The 27,273-nt window shown below is 41.1% G+C and overlaps 1 protein-coding gene across 2 annotated transcripts in view; it reads left to right on the top strand.

Moving 5' to 3' along the window:
• MYOT (myotilin) overlaps positions 1 to 27,273 on the top strand; it is a 673,370-nt gene that overhangs the window by 322,108 nt on the left and 323,989 nt on the right. For both annotated transcript variants that reach the window (XM_078653296.1, XM_078653297.1), the window contains exon 8: positions 5,268 to 5,526. In XM_078653296.1, coding sequence (XP_078509422.1) covers positions 5,268 to 5,526 — 259 coding nt within the window. The remainder of the gene's footprint in view (positions 1 to 5,267; positions 5,527 to 27,273) is intronic.

Raw genomic sequence — 27,273 nt, 5'->3', positions numbered from 1 at the left:
TTAGAAGTAAGGGTCCCTATTTGGACAAAGGTGAAAATCATTGCCAACTAGAGACCCCCAGATCGAACACTGGGGCAAAAAAGAGTCCTTTATTCAACAATTTAATGTGTGTGTGTTTGTATTTTATATAGCGCACTTCTACCCAGAGGTCTCGTAGCGCTGTATTCATACCGCTGTGGAACCCATCCTGGCTTTCCTGTGAAATGTCCACTCCTGGGCACCCCCAAGGTGAAACCAGGCATCCAAGCGCTGCTGGGGCCGTTGTGGAGATTAAGCAAGCTATTGCCCAGAGTCACAGAGTGGGACCCATGATTAGACTAGGCACTGAGGCGAGAATTATCAGGTCCGGGGAAATTGAGTCCAAGAACCGCCGAGGCGGGAATTGAACCCTGGTCCCGGGCCAGACCTCTGCATCAGGGTCTGCCGCTCTAACCATTGAGCCACACTTCTCCACTGATCAGGACTTAAAGTTTTGGTAGAGATGTTGATCACTAAGTCCTTCTTGATTAGTTTTTTTTTAATTTTGCTTTTTCTTTCCACTTCCTTTTTTGGTTTTGGCTTCGTTTACTGCTTCTTCTGGTTGTGGTTTGCTTTGTCCTCTCCCCCACATGGTTTCTCTTCCTCTCCCTCTTTGTCACGTGATCATCTGGATTAATCGTATCTCCCTGAAAAAATCCAGATTGGAGGTGTTAGGTTCTTTATCCACTGAGCTTATATCTGAGCTGTCCACCGTTCCTGTTGTTTCATAGCCAGCACATTTATCCATCACTGCTCTATTTTTGTACATGTTGTATTTTCTTGCGAATGTGTAAATCGGTCCGCTTACTTAGTCTATTCTGTCCCTGTTAAATGTATTTGATTTCCTTTTTTCCACTTCTGTTTCGTGTTTCTTTATCTTTTTCTTCATTGCTTCCATGAGCTTTTTACTTTCCTCATATACGGTGAACTTATCTAGTTCTTCCTCTAGTTCCTTGATTTTTGTGGTTATTTTCTCTAATTTCCTTTCCGCATGCATGATCAAAGTTTTCATTATTTAAAGGAGCACTCATTTTTATCAGTTTGCCATTGTTTTATCAGGCCTATATCCAAGTCGTTCAAAGTTGTCATTATCAAAATTCCTAGACCTCTTGGCACTCTTTTGAATTCAATATATTTCTCATGGTTGGTCTTTTCCCACCATTTGTTTACTTATATTAGACGATTTTGTTGTAATTCTCTAATGACACAATTTATTGTCCTCCGTTTTCCTTCTCCATGGATCTCCTTTTTATTTGTGCTGGTTGATGGTACCATATCATCATTCAACAATTCGCTTGCTCTTTGTGTTCTGCTTCTGCTCCTTTCTGCCATATTTGAACATGAGGATTTCACTTTGATTTCTAATGTTGCCTTGGTGTGTTATTTATTTGTCTCTTTCAATTCTTATTTATAAGTTACTGTGTCACCTTTCTTTTCACTAATACAACTTTATTTCAGTGTAGTAGAATTAGGTGAAATGTTTGATGATTAAGTTCCAATTAATTTTATGTTCATTTCAAAATATATCACGCTGAAAGGAATAATAATGCCGGGGTGGCAGTTTGATCTCAACCACCAGTCCTTCTCCGGCGCGGTTCAATTGCCAGCGGTTTTCTTGACGCGTGGTTGGGAAAGGAGCCACCTCCCTAACGCCGGCTCTGCAGTGTTTTGGGCTTCCACTCACTGTACCTCCCCCCCAACCTCTTGTTCCAATGGGAGTGGTCATCCCAGCTTCAAAAACGAACATTCAGGCGAAATGACAGATCGATTGAAACTGGCACTGAACAAAGCCTCACGGCTGAAACACGTCTGCCACAGCGTTTCACAGATATTTTAACTATGCATGATGATTGATACTGCGGCAGAATCAACCCTATTTAAAATACACCCGAGCAGTGCCGGACCCGTCCTTAGTGTGAGTAGGGTATTGTTTTTGATATACATATATAACAAGCATTTGTCATGTCCCTCTGTGAAGCCCTCCATGATACCGGGGCGTTCCAGCTTCGAAACACGTCAGAAAAGGTGAAATGCATGAAAGGTGTCAAGAAGCAAGCTACAGCCCTGGCCTTGGAAAAGAAGCACCAGTTTCCATAAGGACTGTCAGTCGAAGGGAAACGGCCTCGTAAAAGAACCTCTCCTTTCCATGAAGCACGCTGCCTCCTGGGCGATAAATGCTTGTTAATCCGGACCCCGTCTCCTACTCAAGGAACTTAATTATGGTCTAATGCACACAGGGGGACTGAGTCTACTAAAAGCAATAATGTTATGCAGCGTTTCACAGGACTTCAACTACCAGAATGCTAATACATGTTCGAATGTGCCGCGCCCACTCAGGCGGCCTCATTCAATTAATCAAGTATAAATGAAGCACTGTTTTGTCATGTCCTCTGTGAAGCCCTCCACGATGCCCCGGCGTTCCAGCCTCGAAACGTGTCGGAAAAGGTGAAATGCATGAAAGGTGTCAGGAAGCAAGCTACAGCGAGGCACAATCTGCTGGAAGGCAAGAGACATCGTTGTGTGCTCTTTCGAAGTGTTGGGGCTTTTTGTTGTTTCACATACCTGCACGGCTGCCCTGGCCATGGAAAGAATCACCAGTTTCCACAAGGACTGTCAGTCGAAGGGAAACGGCCTCGGAAAAGACCTCTCCTTTCCATGAAGCACACTGCCTCCTGGGCGATAAATGCTTGTTAATCCGGACCCCGTCTCCTACTCAAGGAACTTATTTATGGCCTAATGCACGCAGGGGGACTGAGTCTACTAAATGCAATAATGTTATGCAGCGTTTCACAGGACTTCAACTACCAGAATGCTAATAAATGTCCGGAATGTGCCGCGCCCACTCAGTGCGGCCTCATTCAATTAAACAAGTATAAATGAAGCACTGTTTTGTCATGTCCCTCTGTGAAGCCCTCCATGATTACAGGGTGTCCAGCCTCGAAACGCGTCGGAAAAGGTGAAATGCATGAAAGGTGTCGGGAAGCAAGCTACAGCGAGGCACAATCGGCTGAAAGGCAAGAGACAACGTTGTGTGCTCTTTCGAAGCGTTAGGGCTTTTTGTTGTTTCATATATATATATGTATATATATATATATATATATATATATTTATTTATATACATATTTATACATTGTTTGCCATATGAACTGAATTGAATAAACCACGTTGAAAACGGATTTTGGGCTCGGCACAATCTTTTACCCACTGTGAGAAGGATTGGTGTTTATTTGTTTGGAGGTTCGCAACCTCGCCGGCAGCCTGCCGCAATTCAAGGGCAGAGGTATACTTGAACTCTGCTGGATGTATGTATGTATATGTATATATATGTATATATTTGTATGTATTCTGGGACTAGTAGTCGCGGTGCACGATGCGATCTACCAGGGACAATTGCGATTGGCATTTGGGCCAGAAGGGGTGGAGCAATGCAGGACTAAAAAGGTGGGGCGTGGTATTTGTATCAGAGAAATGTGCCTCCACCTGAAGCAGTTACACCCGCGGCCCTGAAGAAGGCTAAACCTAAGCCGAAATGCATTCGCTTTTAAGCAGGTGACAAGGGAGTCTCCTACCTGCTTGAATGGAATAAATGCTGTTTCCACCTGTACTCCGTTGTTGGCCTCTTCACTCTCGCCGTTGGAGGGGGTGATGGATCGATATATGTATGTATATGTACATATATGTATATATATATGTATATATATGTATGTATATATATATGTGTGTGTATATATACATATATGTATGTATAAGTATATGTATATAATCTTTTGTAGGAGATATACCATATACCCACAAGCCCTATGTGTGTATATATATATATATATATATCAGTACATATATATATATTTATACGACTAACCTTACCCCTCATTAAACCATAAAGAAAACCTAACACCTCATAGATTTATCCTTACATTATCCCAGGAAGCCCTTGCCAATCTGAACCTAACCCTGAACCCTAAGAAATTCTTATAATCCACAAGACCCGGTACCCTTAGCCACTCATAAACCCTAGAACCCCCTACTGCTTCTATACCTTTACCAACTCCAAATCCAAAAAACTCATTACTAACCCTTACCCATCCCTTAACTGTAACTGTCCGTATAACCTTACTCCCCCATAACCTTACCCATCCCAGAACACTAAAAACCCCTTGCTAACCGAACTCTTACCCAACCACACCTTTAATTCAGCTTGTTCATCATAATAAATAAGTCAAAATACTTACCTGTGATGTTAACTGCTGTGTTGTGAAGTACAGAAAAGGCCCCTTGTTGTATTTATCTGCACTGTAACATCCTTTTGTTTACCTTCTTCCATAATCATGCTTGCATTGGAAGCTTTACATAGTGATATTGCCATCTACACAAATCTGCTTTAATGATGTGGTGGTATTTTATGAGGGCTAGTCAGTGCAACATTTTTGTTTAACACTGGAATGTGCTGCTTTTAGCTGCAAATGTAGCAGAATTATCTGGCATCTCTAAAGTAATTACAGAACACAACATAATTCTGAGCAAAATAACAGCACAACCTGAACAGGAAACAATACTGTTGAAGCACAACACAGCACAACGACCACAGTACAACTCAACAAAAGTACAAAAAAATATTACAGTGCAAAAACATATTAACACAAACATCAACACAATAGTTGATTATCACAGCAATATGCACCCATATTCTTGTAGCATACTGCGACCTACACAATCTACCTACATGATATTATGGTAAAAGGTGTGTGCATTAAGCACAATCTTACTTACCAACCAGGATATATAATAGTGCTAGTCAAACATATCTTGCAGTATGGTCTATACAGTGCTCTGATGCGTTTTAGGTGTCTAGACAAAAATACAGCAACTGTTGATGTGCAAATGGCATCAATTTTGAACTGCCACAGTTCTCAATACATCAAAATTGCCATTACTAATAAACAAACTATCCTGTTTTCAATAAAAGGGTTGTTAGTTGATTTGTTAGACAGCTGCCACTCATGCTCCATTCCATCAAAGAAGGGTCTATTATAAACTGGAAAAATAGGTGGAGTTATGCATCACCTTGTTAAATGTCCACTTGCCTGTAGCTGCCATGAATCTTTGACCCACGTTAAGCTTTGCCGGACTGTAATATTTTTCCCATAATTCTTGTTCTCCTACATTTGTCAACCATTGATATTCCTTTCTAGCTGAAAATTTGTTTTTCGTGCTATGTTTGTGACTTACCATTTATGTTTTTCATCTGCTAGAATCCGATGACATTGAAATATTGGAAGGTCTGCAATCAGGACCTGGTTTAGAAGGTGATATGAAAAAAATGTGTTTACAAAATGAAACTGAAAACGTCATATATGCAGGAGGTCATAAAGTAGTCAATGCATTGCAACGAACAACACAACCAGAAAATCTGAAGATCCACCCTGGATATAAAAACGATGATGTTGAAACAATTGAAGATTTTGAGGCTGTTTCAGACAGCTCGGCTGAAAATGAAATGTCATCTCATCGGTAAGAAAGAAAAGAGATTACCAAAACTAGAAAATATAGTGATTATATAATAGTATCTCAATTGTTAAGATGCTCTATCTATATCTATACTGAATTAAAGCTTAGTTATAGTTAGGAAAAGTTAATTTATTATTTCTGTACCAAACTAACTTAAATTACACAAAGCTTAGAAATTCTAAAGTTACAGTTATAACTTAAAGTTATTACTTATGTTCCACCCTAAAATATTATAGCTTGTGCACCTCTGTAAAGAGTCTTGTCAACTATATAGCCACACCACAGTAACTAGTGTAGTGTTGTTGCGTGGACTGTCGTGGAGTAGAGTAAAAGAGAGCGTTGTAGATTGTAGTGGTGTAGAGTGGCGGGCCATAGAGTGGCATGTTGTAGAGTAGAGTATCGTAGAGTGGAGTGGAGTAGAGTGTGGTAGGGTGAAGTGGCCTAGAATGTTGTAGAGTAGAGTGGAGTGGTGTAGAGTGGCATTGAATGGAGTAGTTGAGTACAGTGGAGTAGTGTGTCAAAGAGTAAAGTGGCATGGAGTATCATAGAGGGAGTTGTGTAGAGTGTCATAGAGTTGCATAGAGTGTGTAGAGTGGAGTGTGTTAGACTTGAGGGATGTAGAGTGGAGCACAGTGCCGTTCACTGGAGTATAGTACAGTGGAATAGAGTGGAGAGGCATAGAATGTTGTGTTGCAGAATGCTGTTGCGTGAAGTGTCATGAGTGTCGTGGCATATAGTGGAGTGTTGTGTCATAGAGTAGAGTAGACTGGAGTGTCATTGAGTGGACTGGCGTGCATAGAGTAGACTGGAGTAGCGTTTTACAGAGTGGCATCTCGTAGCATATGTTAAAGTGCAGGGCATAGAGTAAAGTGGTATGTCATAGAATGGAGCCATGTGTCATAGTCTGGAGTGATGTAGAGTGGAGTGGTGCGGCATGTCATAGAGCGGAGTAGCCTGGAGTGGCTTAGAGTGGAGTGACATGTCGTACAGTTGAGTGCCAGTTAAGTGGTGTGTCGTAGAGTTGAGTGGCATGTCATAGAGCAATATGTCATACAGTGGAGTGGAGTGGCGTGGAGTGGAGTGGCATAGAGTGGAGTGCCATAGAGTGTCGTATAGTGGAGTTCTTCTGAGTAATGTGTCATTGAGTAGAGTGGAGTGGCATAGAGTTGAGCAGAGTGTCATCAAGTGGAGTGTAGAGGGCAGTGTTGTGGAGTTTCGTAGAGAGGAGAGTTGTAGAGTGGAGTGTCACACAGTGTCGTAGAGTGGAGTGCCATAGAGTGGAGTACAGTACTGTACAGAGGAGTGTGTAGAGAGGAATGGCATAAAGTGTTGTAGAGTAGAGTGGCGTAGAGAAGCATATTGGAGTAGAGTGAAGTAGTGTGTCGTAGAGTAGAGTAAAGTGGCGTGGAGTGGCTTAGAGGGAGTTGCATTGAGTGTCGTAGAGTGGAGTACCTTGTCGAGTGACAGAGAGTGGAGTAGAGTGTCGTAGAGTGAAGGGGTGTGGAGTGAAGAAGAGAGTTGTGGTGTATAGTGGCTTGCCTGGCTGTACAGTAGATGGGAATGGCATAGAGTGGCGTGCCATAGAGTAGAGTGGAGTGGCTTGTCATAGAGTGGAGGGCAATAGAGTGTCTTATAGGGGAGGGGCATATAAAGGAGTGGCATTGAGCAGAATATGATGGCCTAGAGTGGCGTGGCATTTTTTATAGTGGAATGTCGTAGAGTGGAGTGGCATATTGTAGAGTTGAGTGGTGTGTCATAGAGTGTAGTGGCGTGTTGTACAGCGGAGTGGAGTGAAACAGAGTGTCGTCAAGTGGAGTGCCACCGAGTTAAGTGACATTGAGTAAAGGGTCGTAGAAGTGCCATAGGGTAATGTGTTTTAGAGTGGCATGGAAAAGAGTGGAAAGGCCGGGCATAGAGTGTTGCAGAGTGGAGTAGAGTGGCATAGTGTGGAGTGGCATAGTGTTGTTTCGAAGAGTGTTATGGCTTAGAGTGGAGTGGCATAGAGTAGGCTGGAGTGGCATAGAGTGGCGTTGAGTGGGGTGGTGTGCCATAGAGTGGAGTGGCCTGTCATACAGTGGAGTGGAGGGGTGTAGAGTGGAGTAGTGGTTTACTGTGGACTTGAGTGGAGTAGTGTGTTGCAGAGTGGAGTAAAATGGTGTGTAATGCATAAACTGACGTTTGTTCAGCATGTTGCAGAGTGGAGTACAGTGTTTTGGAGTGACATTGAGTGAAGTAAAGTGTTGAAGAGTGACATAGAGTAGAGTATTGTTGAGTATAGTGGCATAGAGTGTTGTGTCATAGAGTGGAGTGGCGTAGAGTAGACTGGAGTGGCATACAGTGGAGTAGTGTGTGGTAGACTGGACTGGAGTGGAGTGGCGTGTCATTGAGTTTCTTTTGTCATATCTATTTTGTTTAATTCATTAGGTACCGCTGTACTTTCTAGATACTTTGCAAGAGGACCGCTGTCTTGCTAAACTACCTCACTTCTTCGTCAACATTAAACCAAGAGTAGTACCCGCTATTTCACAATAAACACAAAACAAAGCCAAAGTGTGGAGTAAAAAATAAGGATGCCTTTTTATTTTGTAAGGGCTTTCATGAACCAACCATATTGAGTATCGTCATCTCCAGGTACTAGGTATACCGCAAAAGTACAGCGTTATACCGTGGCCCATTATATCACTAAGTTTTTGTCCCTTATTACTTAAAAACTACTAAATCATTGTACATCTACTAACAAAAAGTACCCTTTCCACACTATAATCTATATTCCTGCCAAATGTAATCAAAATTCGTTCAGCCATTTTGCCACTACGTCTGTTTAAAAAGTCTATAGAAAATGTACTGGTGGAAAAACTACCCCCTTATTCTTTGTACCCCCTTAACCAATCACCACAAAATGTCATAGGGATTTGTCAAATGGTGGCAATGTTATTACTAATCAACAGTCCAAGGAATTCCTATTTCTCAGAATCCTAACTATAACTACATAGTGGGTACCCTCACTATGTAATATATATCTATAAAAAATGTTTTAGATATATTATATATTAATATATATATATATATATATATATATATACTAGCAGCCCGCCCCAGCGTTGCATGGGGCAGAAAGGGGCTGGGGGCAGTACACCCGCTCCCGCCCCGACCCCCTCCCGCACCGACTCCCTCCCGGCCCGACATATGCTTCAGTTAATGGCTTTGGGGTCCTCGATGTCTCTGTGAACAGCCAGTAAGTAATGCAGAAAAAAACACAATGGAATTCGCACAAATAAGAAATACATATTTGCTTTCATTCAATATTTATTTGAAAAACAAATAAATATTCCTTAAGTTTGAGAAGTTACTGTTAGCTTGACCAAGACGGCTATCCTATTTTCCATCTTCGGCAGAGCTTTTTGATAACCAGGCCCTCGGTGGACGAACACGTGCTCCAAAGACAGAAGCCTCGCACCGGTTGCACCTGTGCCACTTTGTATATGTCAGAGGAGGAGGGCTGCAGTTGAAATGTGTTTTTCAATAAGGTGCAAGGTGATGGCTGGTTTCCCTTTCTTCCCACACAAACATGTTGTTCACTTCTTCCTGAGACCTCAAAAAAAGGGGACCTGGCGCCAAAGCCTATTTCCCGAGCGTGTAACTTTCCAAGTTCAACAGGGACACCAATGTATATATTTTTATTTTTTACAGCGACCGATGTCGGCCTCGGCATCCTTCCTCTGACCAGTTCTCGCCCTCTGAAAGGCATTAAGCCTTGGCACCGACCTTGGCGTTTACCACTTAAGCTGGAGTAAGTCCACGGACAGAAGGCTCTGTCAACATATCCGAGTGGGAAGAAGGCAGGATTAGTCCTGAAAACCTATTTCAGATCTCAGATAATAAAATGTCTTCCCAAATCCTAATTGCAACTTTCCTCGTGCCCTGGCCCTCGCCTGCAGCCGATGTGCTGGGGCAGATCAAGTGTTTAGTTTGATAAATGCAGCTTACTTGGAGGCGGGTACTCCTGCCTGCCAGGGTGGCTGGACGTCTCCGGCCTCCCAAAGGTGATTATCTGTCTAAAGAAGGGGGAAGACGCGCGCAGGATATCTTGTTTGTCATTGCCCAGACTAACTTGCGCCCCCCTCCCGCCCAGACTCACTCGCGCCCCCCACCCGCCCCGACATTTTCATTTACTGCTGCCTCCTTACCTGTGCCGCCTCCTCACTGCACAGCCGCTCGTCACTGCACCGCCCTCCTCCTTGTCGTCATCACGCACGTCGCGTCGTGCCCAGCGCTAGGTCCCGGCCGGCGCTACTTTCAGGGGACTACTTTGTTTACAAACATAATTTTTTTAATTAATCTTTATTGTTTAATTAACTTTAAGTTTGGATCAGTTTTTTGCAACGGAATAGAATGTCTCTTGTATCCAAATGCCTCTAGTATTGCCCTTATTGGAAGTGGTGTGGAAATGCTGCAGATTCTCCCCATCTGTGGAGTTACCAATACTTGGCCGTTATGAGCTGCCCTAAGGGTCCACTAAGAATGTGGAATTCCCCAGGTCCAGTTCCTCCACTAATTCCTTCTTTCTTCCGCAGACTAACTAACTCAGTTTTGTGGCTGCTGTAACAGACAATATCTCAGAGTGAAAGTAAAAAACTGCTGTTACCAACCCCATTGGAGTTAAGAGGCCACTCCTGTTGAGGGGCTATGTGGGAAGATTCTCTGACCATCCAACAGTTTATGTGAAAATGCAAGGCAATGGCATGCCTGAAGCCAGACTAATGATAAAGGGAGGCTGCTATCTGGGAGCAAATAAAGGGAGAATCGGGAATTTATAACAAAAGAGGCAATCTCAGACACAAACATACATACTGAGGCATTTGTGTATTGCAAGAAAATACCGTCCTGTTCAACTCTAAATCTCCCAACCATTTGACAAAATTTAAAGTCTTACAGTGTATCCATTTTTTGACAGTTTGTGTGAAAGCTTCTCCTGCATGTGTGCATGTTCCAACCAATGCGTCAATAATTCATGACTGACTCCGTGCTGCCTATCTGTTAAGTTACGATCAGACAGTTGTTGTTTCCAATAAAGTATGTTTATTAGATAATACAACCCCAAAGGCATATAGGGTCCTTCCTCCTTCAACAACAGTTGTCCTCTGACATGTTCTCTGGATTCCACAATCTAGAATCCAGTGAACATGTCATACATACAGAACCTCGAAACAGTAACTAGGATACAACATATCTCCTTTCTATAATAACAAAATTAAAATAAAATAAGAAGATACAAAGCAAATAATAATAAAAAAAACATAAAAACATAAGAACATATGATGATGAAAAATAGATAACAGTATCAATTTAAATACAGTTGCATTTATGTGCATTTATAATCTCTCGTCCAGAATGGTTTTGACTTAGGACGCGTAGACTTCTCTTTCAAATCTGACAATGAAACATTAACCTGAGGTTTAGAACGATTAGCCTCTCCACCCATGTTCACAACTGAAGCTTTAACATTAACATCCATCAATTTTTTATTTCTATTTTGACCCAAAATATGCTTGCATTCTAAATCATTACATCTTGTTATACTTCTTACGTTGCATTGTTTGCCATCATCCAACTTCACAATATTGCCATTAATGTGAGTAATTTGTTTGGGTTTAGACCATTTGGAACACCCTGGTTTAAGACTTCCCATTTGATGTGTACGTACCCATTCTCCCACATTGAATAACCTTGGGGAACTCTTGACTTTGACATTATGATTATGAACATATCTATCCTGATACGCTTGAACCTTATTCAACATTTCCCTTGTATCAAATGTTTTTGTGATTTTCTGAGACATCCAAGAGGGTTTAACTTTAGATCCAGCCACACGCCCCTTTAATCAAGAGAAAGGAGCTTCACCTGTTGCTGTATGAGGAGTATTCCTATAACACCATAGCATCTCTTTGACAGCAATCTTACAGTTATCATCATTATTACTAGCTAGTTGTATGCACTCTTTTAATACTCAGTTGAACCTTTCCACCAAACCGTTTTCCCTTGGATTGTATACAGACGGAGTGATATGTTTCACACCAACCATATTAAGATATGAAGAAAATTCTTCCGCCACAAACTGTGGACCATTATCCGATAGAATGACACTTGGATACCCCTCCCTATGAAAAATTTCTTCACAAAATTCAATCATGTTAGATGCTTTGATGTCTTTTGCAAATGCAACCTCTGGCCATTTGCTATGAAAGTCCATTAAAACAATGGCAAATTTGTTTTCAATACCCTTGACATGAAACGGTCCACAAATATCTATAGCAACTTTATCCCAAGGTTTATCAGGAAAAGAAGTTGCCGATATGCTAGTTTCTTGAGACTTATGTGATTTATCGCTACACATACAAGCTAAACAACTTCGAACACATCTATCAATGTCCTTGTCCATACCAACCCACCAGAAGTCATTTCTCGCTCTCCTTTTCATGCTGGTCATACCACTATGGCCTTCATGTAATAAACATAATAACCTGTCACGTAATATCAACAGTACTACTAGTCTCTCACTTCTTCTTAGAATACCATTAGAAAAAGATAAAGATAACTCTGACCAGACCATTTTGTAATCAGCAATAACACTTTTATCCAAAAATGATGAATTCACACCTACATGTACATTCTTAATTACTTGTTGTAACACATCATCCTTAGTTACAGCTTGGATCCACTCTTGCTCACTAATAGCATTATTACATGAGTCTTCAATCCTAGCAACTAACCATTCATCACCATCTTCTTGCATATCTTCTTCACTGCAAGGCAACGGAAGACGAGACAAACAGTCTGCACTGATGTTCTTGTGACCCGGAACGTAATTTATCTGAAAGTTATATTCCTGTAATCTGTACAACCATTTTGCAATTCTAGGTGTAGCTTTAGATTACCCTTTTGTAGAGAAAATGTCGATAAGTGGTCTGTGATCTGTTCTTAATTCAAATGCTGTTCCCCAAATAAACGCTTTAAAGTGATCCACACCCCACCAACATGCTAAGGCCTCCTTTTCGATCACAGAATAAGAGGGTTCAGCACCTTTGAGCATGCGAGAAGCAAAGGCTATGATTCTTTCAATTCCTTTGCATAAGAACAGCGCCTAACCCATATGCACTGGCATCCACCACAATTATGGAGATATGATTAGGATCATAGGGTTTTAGAGCAACCGCTCTTACAATGTCCAATTTGACATTTTCGAAAGCTTGTTGACATAAAGTGGACCAAACAAAAGAAGTACCCTTTTTCATTAGTAATCTCAAATCATGTACTTTGTCAGCAAAGTGTGGAACAAATTTAGAATAATATTCTGCGAGTCCTAAAAAGGACCGCAGTTGATCTTTATTAGTTGGATGTGGTGCCTTTTCAATTGCATCTACTATTTTCATTTTAGCTTTAACTCCCTCATTAGAAATTGTATGTCCCAGATAGTCAATTTGTTTTACCCCAAATTTGCACTTTTCAGCACATACGGTTAAACCAGCTTCTTGTAGTTTAAACAAAACTTGATGCACAATCTTATCATGAGTTGTTAAATCTTTACCCCATGTCAGAATATCATCTTGAAATACTCTCACATTAATTACATCTTTCAAGATGCTACACATGAGTCTCTGAAAAACAGAGGAGGCAGTCGCCAATCCAAAAGGCATCCTGAGATACTGAAAAGCACCCTCAGTTGCTATAAACGATGTTAAGTGCCTAGATTCTGCATGTAATTTAACCTGATGGTATGCGTTAGATAAGTCAATGGATGAAAAGTACATGGCATCTTTAATACTAGATATCATTTCGGTGATACGTGGCAGTGGAAAGCGATCAATCCATATATTCCGATTTAGATCTCTCAAATCCACACACATTCTAATTTTGCCATTAGGTTTTCGCGCTAAAACTATAGGACTAAGCCACTCAGAGGCTTCTATAGGTTCTATCACTTTGGCTTCACACAACCTGTTCAACTCTTCTTTCAATAGACTACGCAATGCAAATGGCACATTTCTTACTTTGTGAACAGATGGTACACTGTCAGCTTTAAGAATGATTTTATGTTCAAACTTAACTAAGCATCCTAGATCTTTGCTGAATAACTTGGGAAATTTAGATTCCCACTTGGATTATTGTTAGTTAACAACACCTGATCAGGAACATCGTTGGTCAACAACACTTGATCAGGGTGATTAGGATTTAATATTATGCCCATTTTTTTCTGGTCTTTCCACCCTAATAAGGCTCTACCATGTTCAACAACATAAACCTTGCTGGGACACGATCTGCCTTTAAAGGTTAACTGGGCCTCAAAATAGCCTAACATGGGTAATTTTATGCCACAATATCCTTTTGGTCGTACATCTGGACATGTTAAAGGTGTTTTACTCCCATTCTCCCACATGTTTTTATCAATAATAGTGTAAGGCGAGCATGAATATGCCCAAAGCGCCATAACATCACGATTTATCAACACATCACATTTAGGAGGTTGATATTCCTCAGAAATATCATTCACAGTATCATCACATATAACCATAACTTCAATATCATTCTCATCATTTTCCTCATCCTCATCATCAAATTGAGGTTCAACCACATTGACAGTGCGCTTCCAATTACCTTTATCACCTGTTCTACACCATTTGGCAAAGTTGCCTATTTTTTTACACTTAAGACATGTAACTTTAATTGCAGGAAATGTATTAAAATCTGCAGTATGTTTTAGACTTCCACATCTGAAACATACACGTTTAATTGTATTAGATTGACCTTTATCAGAATGGAATTTTGCACCTTTGTTTTCAGTTTTATATTCTGTCTTATTGTTGCTACTGACAACATTCACACTAGATTCATCTTTGTCTTTCTGTTGTACAGAACCCAACTCTTTAACATACAGGGATGTATTTTCCATTTTTCTTGCAGTATCAACAGTTTTTTGTAGAGAAGGATTTTTAAGCTCAAGTAGGCGTTCCTGGATTTTAATGTTTTTAATTCGATTAATAAATTGGTCTCTAATAATTTCCTCAGGTAAATCCTTGAATTTGCAAGTAATAGCTAAAGTTCTTAAACCTGCTACATACTGTTGTACATTTTCTCCAGGTAATTGTATTCTGGAAAAAAAATTGTGTCTTTCTACTACAATGCTAGTTTTTTTTCCATAATTTTCCTCTAAAGCCTTTATAGCTTCAATAAAAACATCTACAGCTGTATCATTAGAACTAGTTTCACTAGTTTCGCTTGTTTCATCTACGGTGTCAAGAACAGTGGAAACAACACAAGGTGTTTTAGGTAAAGTTTTCAAAACTTTTCTGCCTTCGACACCTAAATTGTGCTTTAATAACTCCAATTTTCTAGAGGGTAAAAATACATCACCACCGATGGCTTCAAGGTAGGTTTCAAACGATTCCAACCAATCCTCCCAATTCATAGATGGAGAACCGGGGTTTTGAAGTAACTTAGGAGGAGCAACAATAGAAGACGATACCTCCATATCAACAAAGAAATTCACTAAATAAGAATTCACTAATTCATAAAATAATGTGCATAAAACAATAAGCTAATAAAAATAAAGTTGTCACCGTTGTCTGAAAGAATGATGAGCAGAGATTATTATAATTGCTTGTAGTGCAACACGTTGAAACGTGCACTTTGTTATATCCTTAAAGTAGTACCTTAGTTGAAGAAATACTTATTGTGCAAATTATGAATATGTAATACCGTGCACATTGGCGAAATATGCACTTTATTTCCTTTTCAAAATAATACCTTCGCGACTTTGCTTGAAGATGTTTCCATGGAGATGGTCAAATAAAATGGCCGCTGTACGTCAAACGTGGCTGTGACGTGTTACGTTGCATGATGACAATTACGCTTTGCGTGCTGATGTCATGACGATCATTCGTGGGTTTCCAGACGTTGCAAAGAACGGAGTCACGAGTCAGTGCGCGAAGAAAGTTTGCAGTTACAATTTGAAAAGAAGCACGGTAACCTTTCTCATTAAGATTGTTTGATTTTAGTTAAAAAAACGACGATTCAATTTTTAAGTTGGAGGATCAAATCTTCAATAAAGAAAACATGTAATAGCGCTACAGAATCACTTCAGTTATTAATATCACAAACGAACATAACTAATAAGAAGAAAAACATTTTTTTAGGGATTAGATATATTCCGGTTCAGGTTCCGATTTCCAATAAAGTACCTTAATGGCCCAAGCGCTTCAGTTCAGCAGAGAAGAGACGTTTGCCAAAGGAGTTGTAATTTTCAAAGCTTCATCAAGTTTTCGTTTGCGTCGTTCACGTTGTACAAAAGCTTCATCAAGTTTCCATTAATATGATCCCATCCTCGAGGCCACTGTTAAGTTACGATCAGACAGTGGTTGTTTCCAATAAAGTATGTTTATTAGATAATACAACCCCAAAGGCATATAGGGTCCTTCCTCCTTCAACAACAGTTGTCCTCTGACATGTTCTCTGGATTCCACAATCTAGAATCCAGTGAACATGTCATACATACAGAACCTCAAAACAGTAACTAGGATACAACACTATCCTGTTGCAATTAGTGAAGAGAGTTCCCATGTTACTGATGGTGTCTCTGGCTATGACTCTATAATTAACAGACAACATAATCCTTTGATGAACGCAGCATTGTTTTTGACACTTGCAAAGCTGAAAAATTTTCTTGAACATTAAGCTAAATAGGCCAATCAGAAATGCAAGAAGGTATTTGGCTGCAGTGGCTGGGGAAGATAGTGTACATTATTTTTACTACACACGTCAAACACCACAGACTGATATGTGTCACCAACACAATTAATAGAAGGGATCAGAGAAAATGTAAACTAGAGAAACGTTGTGAAATTTCACGCAAAACGTGTGCCTCTGAAAGCAAGCCACACTGAAGATACGGCCAGAATTTTCTAGTGTGATTGCCTGTTTTCCAGGCTAGTGTTTTTGAGACGCAAAACTGTCAAGAAAATCTCTTATTTTCATTACAGACAAGGGCCTTCTGCACACATCCTTTATTGAGAAAGACCCTGGACTTCCAGTCATCCACCGCTGCACACAGCTAAAACCAGCAGTGTGGGTGGAGACTACTGAGGTATAACAAAAATTAGAGTTGCATGTAAAATATTTACTGAAGAAACTTTGTTAAAGATAATTGATCGTTTAATTTGGTCATAATATATTAACATATAGTTTAAAATAAATCTCTGACGTCCCCTGATAAAATGACTGAAGTTAATGTGTGTTGTCATCTGTGACACTGTGAGGTCATAAACAATGACTTATGAGGTGAGTTATTAACACTGTGGAGGAGTCGCGGCCTAATGGCCAAAGCTGCTGACTCTGGAACTGGTGAACCAGCTTTGGGTCTCGCATTTGGATCACTGTCCTATGATTCTGGGCAAAGCACATTATCTCTCTGCACCTAAACAAATGAACCTTTCCTTGTTTAACGTAACCTGGAGCTCATGCAAAGAGCTCCACAGCCCTCATGCTGAGTTTGTGCTATAAAATAAGCAGACTGCAAAAAGGGCACTGATGTGAATGCCCTGTCAGGAGCAATGCCACCATAGCTTTTGGATGTGTAGAAATTCTAGAAAATTCCAGCTGGCCAATATCGGTTTGCAAACAGTTTTTTTGTACTTTCACATATACCATGGAAAACTGATGTTTGCTGCATTTTTCTCTTCCTGCTTTTGCATAGTTGATGCATTTTAATTGGTGGTAACATGTGAAGGGTGGTGTCTAGTACCCTGCAGAAATGTGACAGAGACAGTAGATTAGACGAACTTACTGGACAGTGACCTCTACGTGGGAGGAGGGAGAACAGGAAGTGGCCAAAGTCAGGCCAGCAAGAAGACAGTCGCATGCATGGTGGGTACCTCACCGATTTCTAAAAGAATAAGAACTAGAATTAAGGTAGCCATAACAAAGAAGCGAGGGAATAATGAGACTCCAACTCAAGTAAGTCAAGCAAGGACCACTTTATTCACACGTCAAGTTCCACAGCTCCAGCCTTAACGAATCAATCAAACGCCACTTTAGCATGTTAACCTGTCCCGCGTTCTCAGTGCAAGCCAGGAAGAACCAATGAGGATAAGAACAAAGGGAAAGGGGAATAAACTGGAAATGCATAACGAACAAAGCAAACAACTAAATATAATGGCACAGAATGTAACACATCTTCCTTCTTTAACAAAGAAACCTTCATTAATCGTCATACACATTTTTCCTAGAAGGCATTCTAGACCAAGGTGCATTCCTAACTCTTTCCACTAGTGGATTCATTTGAGTCAATTCAATTCAAATTTAGCTTTATTCGATTTAAGCAAACAACCATAAAAGCACATACATAATACATAACAGATTAAAAACAAATTATGGGTCCATATCCCTCTTATTATTTCAATACATGTCGCCGGATAAAAACAGTTAGCACTTAGCAGCAATAAAGTTACCGTAAGAGAAAAATCGAATAATACAGGTAATATAAAGTGCAAAGTGCTTAGATGTACTTAGGCGTGAACAATTGACGCTTAGCAGCTAATTAAATTCAATACATGTCACCTAATAAAAATAGTTAGCACTTAGCAGCAATAAAGTTACAGTAAGAAAAAAGTCGAATAATACAGGTAATATAAAGTGCAAGGTGCTTAGATGTACACAATTGACACTTAGCAGCTAATGGGTTACAATAATAAAGAAAAACACTATTACATGTACTATAAAGTGCATAGTGCTAATATATCTACGTCAAGCTTTATAAAAAATAAATAAATAAAATGCATTAAAATACCATACTCTTCCTGGCCTTAATTGAACTGAGAATATATGTAGCAGTAAAGAAGCAGGTCCCAGGATCTTCCAGGGCCATTAATAGGGACATAGCAGCTTTGGTGGTCTTGGCCTCATGTTTTTTAAAAAGTGGTTTAAGATACATGATTCTAAAAGCCAAAAACAAATCACATATAAGTAAAAAGTGCATGGTACTCTGCTTTGTGGTCCCATCGCAGGGGCATGGGGAAGTCGAGTACTTTTTCATTATGGGGAACGCAACCAAATGGTGTACTAAGCCAAGCCTCATTCTGGTTAATACAAAACGGTAGGAGGTTCTAGTAACAAATGAAAGATATCCTTGGAAACACAGTGAAGTAATGTACATATGATAAAATTGAAAAGTATTCTGATTCCTGACAATTTCATTCCCTTTTCCTATCCTATGTGCCAAGAAGGTGCTTTTCAGTTCCTGTTTAGACAGAGAAGGTAACTCAATAATGTTCCCCAAAATAGATCTGTCAAAAATATCACCATAGGATTTAATTAAATAATTATGCCAGGGTATCCTTATTCCGTTATTCAACCTCAAGCAGTCATTTATAATAGCCTTGGTAAAAATGGTCTCCTCCTTAGACCAAATGGATCTCCATAGCTTCAGTGGTCTCATAGCAATTAGATCCATCAAATAATTAAGGCCAACTTCACTATGAATAAGTTCTGTCGATGCTGAGGCTGGGAGGCATAAAAGCTTCTTAAAAAAATATTCTCTTCTGATTGTAAAATTCCACTTGGTTGGTGGCCCCATATCCCGGCCCCGTAAAGTGCAACCGAAGTGCACCTGGCCTTATAAATGTCAATCATGTCTTTAATCCGCCGATCCCCTAGATTAGTGGCACATTTAAAAACACCATATATACTCTTCCTAAGTTTAGCCTGAACATTTCTCTTTTCATAATTCCATTCCCCGTCTGATGAAAATTAAATGCCTAAATAACAGAAAGACTCCACGTTTGTTATTTTATTACCTTCAATTATGAAAGGTTTCAGGCTTTTATATTTCCGGCCGCACACCATTGTGAATGTTTTGGTTTTATTTATCAATAAAAACCTTTTGTTTATAAAGGTGGCGAACCCGTCAATAAGCTTCTGTAGCCCCACCGGTGTTCTAGATAACAACACGGCGTCGTCTGCGTAAAGCAGAACTGGTGTCTCTTTACCCTCCACTAAAGGGGAATCCGCCGGGATCATTTTAAGGGCCACATCCACTTCGTTAATAAATAAAGTAAAAAGCAATGGGGCCAACACACAACCTTGGCGAATACCACGTTTTACATTAAAATTGGGGGTACATTCTCCCAAATGGCCGTACCGGACTTTTGTTGTTAAATTTTCGTACAGCCTGGCTAAAAAATAGATGATTGCCTTGGGTGCAACCAGTTTAAGTAAAATGGGCCATAGAACACCATGATTCACCAAATCAAATGCGCTGCTTAAATCTACAAAGCCCTCTTTGGCTTTAGTGTATTTCCCTATTAAAAGCTCAAGGTTGATATTCTGTTCCAGGGTACCCAGGCCTTTTCTGAAGCAGTATTGGGATTGTGCCAAGATGTTATTTTCCGATACCCACTCCTCCAATCTTATCAATAAGACTCTACTCGTTATTTTAATCGATGAGTCAAGTAAGGAGATGGGTCTGTAATTTTTTGCTTCGGATTTATCTCCCTTCTTATTGATAGGGATAATGACAGATTCCCCCCATGTGGAGGGACAACCCTCGATTACTGAGGCATTAAACACCCTAGTGAGTATTGGCCCCCATAATTCAGGTATGGATTTATATACATAAATGGGTACACCATCTGCCCCTGGTGCTTTACCCCCCTTACTGTTACTTATGCCTGTCATTACTTCATCTTGGGTAATATCTAACTGGATGATTGGCCAGTTGCTTAGCGTTGATATTTCTAGAGATGGAATTTCACTGGGGTTAAAGATGCTAGAGAAGTGATCCACCCATTCTACGCAACTAACATGGGCCAAAAGTTCTGGAGCAGTTTGTTATTAGAGGTTGCCGCAGCGAGGGTAAGGTTATCTCACGCCTCCTGCTGTAATTCCTTCTTTCGTCGTTTAATTTTGGAATTATATACAATTCTAAGGCCATGAACTACTGTACTATCCCTGGGTTTGATTGATAGTGCTAGTTTCAATTTCTTCAGGGAGACAGTACAGGAATGGTCAAACCAACCCCTTTCCTGTTTTAGTTTCTTAGACGTGGCCTTAGTGAGGAGATTGGATATACGTTCGTTAATCATACAGAAATTAGCAAGGATCTCAGTTGGTCTGATACTTTCCGATAAATTATCTATTATTTCATGACCACAAGCCTGCACAATTATTTTTGATAATTCGGCTGAGTTGGCTCCCTTCCATTTGATTCTAGTGCCATTAGGGCGTATCAGGTCAATATTACTTACAACAGTACACAAATCAACAATCTTATTCCCCCATATATACAATTCTGTTATTATCGGATTATGATCACTCATGGGCAATTCAACTATCTGAAGGGTGGTACATATGTTCACAATATTGGCAGAGACGATGACTGCTCTCGGATGACCTTCCTGTAAAAGTCGGAATCGCCTTCCCATTCTCATCTTTCGCACATTGCAGGATATCTAGATCGAATTCTATCATAACTGCATTTAAGGTGTTACCATAAATAGAATGGGAAAAATGTAAATAATCATAGCCTTCATCAGATTGGAGCCCACATGCTTTTATCATTGACAATGGACAGATAGACAGATTAAAGTCCCCCAGGCAAACAATGTTCACATTGGGAAAATCAATATCATCCATATTTCCTAACTCCTGTCTTAATTCTGTAACTACAGTATTATGTTATGTTATGTTATGTTATAAGCTGTTTTGTGATGCGCTCAATTACTACCGGAGTATCCTGGCGCAGTATACCGCTGGGGAACCCGTCCTGGCTTTCCCTGTGGGATGGTCCCTACTAGGAGTCCCCAAGGTGAAGCCAGGCATCCCCGGCGTTGATGGGGCCGTTGTGGAGATCAGGCAAGCTAATGCCCAGAGTTGCCGAGTGGGACCCCTGGTTAGAGTAGGCACCAAGGCGAGAATTATCGAGTCCGCTGACCCTGGTCCACGACCCTGCCGCGTCGGGAATTGAACCCTGGTCCCGGGCCGACGCCTGCTTCCGGGTCTGCCGCCTCTAACCAGTGAGCCACACCACGCCACAGTTTGGCGGGTGGAGTTGAATATATTATTGTAGAAGTTAATCAATAATACGTCCCTGCCTCCCCTGTGATATATCCAGAGTAACTGTGCAAAATGCCCTACATTAATGCTTTTCTTAACTTTCACTGGGAGATTATTTTTCATTAGAATTACCAGTCCACCTTTAGCTTTACCCGATGGAGACTGTATCGCAGGCAAATTGTAAGCAGTATACCCCTCAAAATATAAGTCTATTGTACTCCATGTTTCTTGTAAGCACACTATATCGTGTGAGCCAATAAATTCCTTCCATCCAAGCAGGTTTGTCTTATTCGCTAAACCAGCGATGTTCCATGTAACAATTGAATAACCTCCCCCTCTATTATGTACTACAGGATCGCTAATAGTACTATTACTAGCTACCTCCCTAAAATCTTCTGATGATGTACTTGAGGGACAGGATGCTGCTAGTCCCAGCCCTTTACTCCCTTCCTCCATAGGCTTATTTCCTACCTTAATTATCTCTCCTATATTTCTCGTCATTAACTTATTATTTGGAGACCTGCTCGGTAGTATTGGGGGTACATCAGAAACTTTAGGGAATCAGTGTCTAGATGGAATAACAGGGTCCACCCCCCCCCTTCTTGACATATTAGATCCAGTCAGTCATTACAATCTAGAGAACTCAGGGCCTGGAATCTATTAAATGTGGGGACAGTAGGGTGAATTTCAGGGTTGGGAATAAGTCTGCTTGGTTGAAGGTTCCTACCCCTTAAGGAAGGGTTACCTAGATGTCTAAAAAAAAATCCAAGAGGGCAGAGCGTAGCTGTTCGATCGGTATGGGTACTACACGCAGCTCTCTCCAGGGATATTTGTGCCCAGGTTGGGTTCTTAAAGTTAATAATAATGCAATCCCCTTGTAGTGTTTTTCTTGAAGGACCTATCCACTGCACTCTTCTAGTTAATAGAATTTGGTCTGCATGACCCACAGGGAAATTACAGTGGCAATGAAGCCAATGTAACACCTTTTTCTTCAGTGTACTATGGCTTTCGATTTGCTCCGCCGCTAGCGGGGGTACTTTAACCATGACTGCTACATATGGACTGCAGTCAGGCGGTAAGTTGATCTCAACCTTCTCTATCCGCTCTTCCGGACCCTTGGGTTTTCTCATGACTTGGCAAGAGTTTTTGTTACCTGCCGGACCCCCTCTAGTGGGTCGTAAGGAGCTAATCTGTGAGTCTATTTGTGAATTCACCCTTGTAATCCGGTTATTGCGGCTGCTAAGCAATGATGGAATAAGATTACTATGCCCAGCCACTGAAGTAGTTAGGGAAGTAGTTAGGGAATTAGGGTTGGCCGTATCGCTGGTTGGTTTAGTTGGTAAATCCAACAGTTGTGTTTGGGTTACGAGAGAATCAGTTCCTTTGTCCCTAGTTAGGTCACTCACAGTTTTTATAATGGTACCCAGCTTCTCAACCTCTGCGCTTAAAGTGTCTAACTTATCAATTAGAGGTTTAAGCATAGATTCCATTTTCTGGGTAAATGATAAAATAATTAAATTAGCAAATTCGTCAGGCATGATATTAACAGTCTATCAGAAAACATTGGTCGCTATTATCAAACAATGAATTTAAGATGCCTCCACCACGTTTTGCTTTTAAGTGAGCTTGCAATTTGAAAGACAAGTTGGTACATACGAGGGTCAAACCATCTACTGATCCTAAAAGCAATACAATTCCTAATGGCCACTATCCCTGTGGAAACTGTTCCGTTTGCCCACTAACTGCCAAAACATCAACCATAACATTACAGACAGGAAAAACATGGTCGTTGAGACAATTTAGCAACTGTAATACCACTAATGTGGTATACAGACTCTAATGTCAATGTGGGTTGGAATATATGGGTTAACAACACGCAAAATAAAACTGAGGATACAGGAGCATCTGAGCACTATCAGGGCAGGAAAGCTCACAACAAAGTTAGTACAACATTGCCACAGGAACAATCACACCTTCACGTGGGTGGTACTGGAAAAAGTGACTGGAGATGCGCAAACAGTCGAAAGACTACTAATAACAAAAGAAGCCAGATGTATCTATAAGGAGAGAAGTAAACAAAAAGGATTGAATGAGCTCCTGGAATGGAACAAATTACACTGAGTTGGTCCCCTTTCGTCGGTGGGGGTGTCTCACAATAATGCTTTACGATAACTTAACCCCCCTAGAAATATAGTCATTGAAGCAACCTGACAAAAGAACTTTAATACCCCTTAGATATGAATAAATAAGAGTGATGGGGACTTCATAAACTACAGTTTGGCTCTAGATAGTCTGGCCTTTAATATACAGTGGGTGTAAATAGACACCATGTCCACAACACATAACAGAGGGGACTGATTGATTTTACATTCGTCTGATTATAGCGAGTAGTGTAGGCGAAGGATCAAGAGAGTGGGAGTGGATATACAGTAAAGCACAATTAAGTTCTTGTATAGCTATTCTGAACTCACACCTATACACCTTGCACAACAAAAGGTACAGATTGGTCCTAATTTTGCCTGGATATAGAGAGCATTGCTGGCGTATGATCAGAATTAAATATGCAATAGGGTAGACTCGATGCACAAAATTTCATTTGTACCAGTAACGCTTTTTGCAAGCTGCATATTTCGTTATGAAAACACATACAAAAAGAGAATACTTTGAGACCTGCTAGTTGCGAGATCTCGCGAGAATATTACATTACATCACAGCTTCTACTTTGCTCTATGTGGTTTAACCCTATTTAAGATGGCCGTATAGTTCTTGTATAGCTATTCTGAACTCAGACCAGTACACCTTGCACAACATAAGGCATAGATTGGTCCTAAATTCGTCTGGATATAGAGAGCAGTGCTGGCGTATGATTAGGATTAAATATGTAATAGGGTATACTCGATGCACGAAATTTTATTTGTAATGGTACCGCTATTTGCAAACTGAATATATCCCGATATTAACACACATACAATAAGAGAATACTTCGAGACCTGTTTGGGGCGAGATCTCGTGAGAAGGTGACAGTACACCACAGCCTCTACTTTGCTTTATGTGGTTTAACCCTATCTAAGATGGCCGCCAAATAACGCGAGAGTAGCCGAGCCCACCGGTTCAATCTCGGAAGTACTTAAATACAGAGGAACCGATGGGGACTGTGATCGAGGGACGAGATAAGGCCGACAACAACCCTAATACCGGTAAAGTAGAGTAAGAGGGGCGAACGAAACGGTCTTAGAGGAGTAGATGGTTATACCAAGAAACAGGGTAAGTGAGCAGTGCTTACCGAATTGTGATGTTGTTTTTCAGTTAAAGATAACGGAAGGAGGTGATACATGACTCACAGAAGGAGTCGACATTCACTTGTTTTTATGGAGAAGCGTGGCTCAGTGGTTAGAGGCGGCAGACCCGGAAGCTGAGATCGACCGTGGACCAGGGTTCGATTCCCCGCCTCGGCGGGTCTTGGGCTCAAAAATTCCATGGACTCGACAATTCTCGCTCTGGTGCCTACTCAACTCACGGGGTCACACTGTGCGACTCTGGGCAATAGCTTGCTTAATCTCCACTACGGCCCCTCGCGGCGGGATGCCTGGCTTTCACCTTGTGGACACCCTGCCGGGGTTTCTCACAGGGGAATACCAGGACGGGTTCCCTAAGCAAGCGCCGGGACGCTTACGGGCAGCCGTGCGCTTTACAAGTCCAATACATTTACATTTACATTATGAGAGATATCTGCCGTTGGAGGGTAAATATGGCATTATTTACGTTGCTTGTGCAGTGGTACACTAGAATGCACGTTTGGCATTGAAGTAAAACTCGATTTTATCTCTCTTTTTTTCTGTGACAGTGTTTGAAACCCTGGTGTCTAATGCAGTGGCATAAAAAGGCTATGCCCTGAAGAAATTGCCTGACACGTACCATGGCAATGAAACATGGTGGCAAGTAGAATATGGTTCTATAGGTAGTGGCCATATTCACTTTTTTAATACACGCAACCAGCACAAAAGAACAAGAATAAAGTTATCTGTGAGTTCTGTATGCGTGGTTTTATGTTGTATGTTATATGTTGTGTGACATCACTGTATATGTTACTTGTATTGTCTCCACTGCACTTATCACTGATAACACAGTTGTTTTCACTTGGACACCTCTCTTTTAAGCTAGATGGCACCAATGATGATAACAGGGCCGTCCTGGTGAGTACCTACCAAAGGTCCCATTGGTGGTGCGCCCGTGAGGTGCTATCTTGCTTTTGCACAATTTTTTCCAATCACATGTTGGTGTGGGTTTCCTCTCTGTCTAGATAAGGGGACGGGCTTTTTAAAGGTGGGCTACTGACTGGCGTATACCCTACCCTACATTCATTAGGATTGGGAGGCTGTTTGTAATGGATTACGACATGTGATACCCCAGCTCAATTGAAATTGATTGCCCTAGACCTAGGTCAATATTGTAGTTGTGACTTCTTGAGTGGAGGGCGACCTAGGTCTCTAACTCCCTCTTAGCTCTGTGTTGATGTGCATGATATTAAGGGCACCAATTTTCTCCAGGGCCTTGTTTTGGTTACGAGTCAAGGGCCCTTTTTTAGATTTAGCAGTATTCCCTGGTTTGGTCTGGTCTTTTCTACAATGTCTTCTCCTTTTCGGTGTTGGAGAGGCTCACTAGGGTTTAGTGATAGGGATTGCACATCTAGCAAAGGTACATCCTGTGAGAGGGGCAAGATCTCTTGATTACCCTGTAAGATAGTAGCCGGTTGTTATGGGTTTACCAGGGTAACATCTGCCTCCAGGGCCGGGGTATTCTCAATCCCATGGGTCACCCCGAGAGAAAGTCAACGCTCTGCCCTAGTGATTTCGACATTTATTGCACTTACGGCATTGACCAAATACTCATCAATTGTAGGACCATGGCTAACCTTATTTTTTGGTGTCTTCTCTAATTTGCGTTTTGTCATTTCCGTAGCAAATTGGCAAAGAAAGTGGCCTATTCGGTGCCTCCCAACATCCAGTAGTAAGATTAGACTCTACTCAAGGGCGTAAGAGACAATAGGGACAGTAGTATTTATAGAACCAATCATTTAACACCAATGATCAATCTGGGGCCACAATCAACGCACTTTAAACTAATACACCTATACCAAGGTCCATTAACAAAGTCACCTGGATGTCCTACGCAGCAAAGGGTCAATAGGGTGGCCCAGCCCTCCCTCGGTCTGGCGCGGACGGGCGCTGCCCGCGTGCATCCCGCGGTGCGTGGGGCGGGAGCGCTTTAGTGCAGGCAAGGCGTCGCTGGTGTGGCGTCGTCTGGAGGCAGTAGTCCTGGGAGCCGTTTCCATCACTGCGGCGCTGCAGCCAAGAAATGTCCCGCTCGTGTGCCCGTGGACCTGGTGCTGCCCCAATCACCACCGGGAAGCCGTTCCACTCACGGCAAGACGAGATGCCAGCAACCTCTGGTAAGCGCGTCTCATTTGAGTCAGATGTGGGAACACTGTCATGTGAACAAAATGAGGAATTAACATCATTATCATCAGGACAACATATTGCAACAATCTCAGTTTCTGCAGGTAGGTACAAGTGTCGGTTAATTTGGTTTCCAATCACACCATCATAAATTGAATCATTTCCATAACCAGAATGATGACTGGAAACATCG

The sequence above is a fragment of the Lissotriton helveticus genome, chromosome 7, assembly GCF_964261635.1.
Source record: "Lissotriton helveticus chromosome 7, aLisHel1.1, whole genome shotgun sequence".
Lineage (NCBI taxonomy): Eukaryota > Metazoa > Chordata > Amphibia > Caudata > Salamandridae > Lissotriton > Lissotriton helveticus.
The sequence above is the reverse complement of the archived record's forward strand: the minus strand, read 5'-3'. Positions and strand labels throughout refer to the sequence as shown.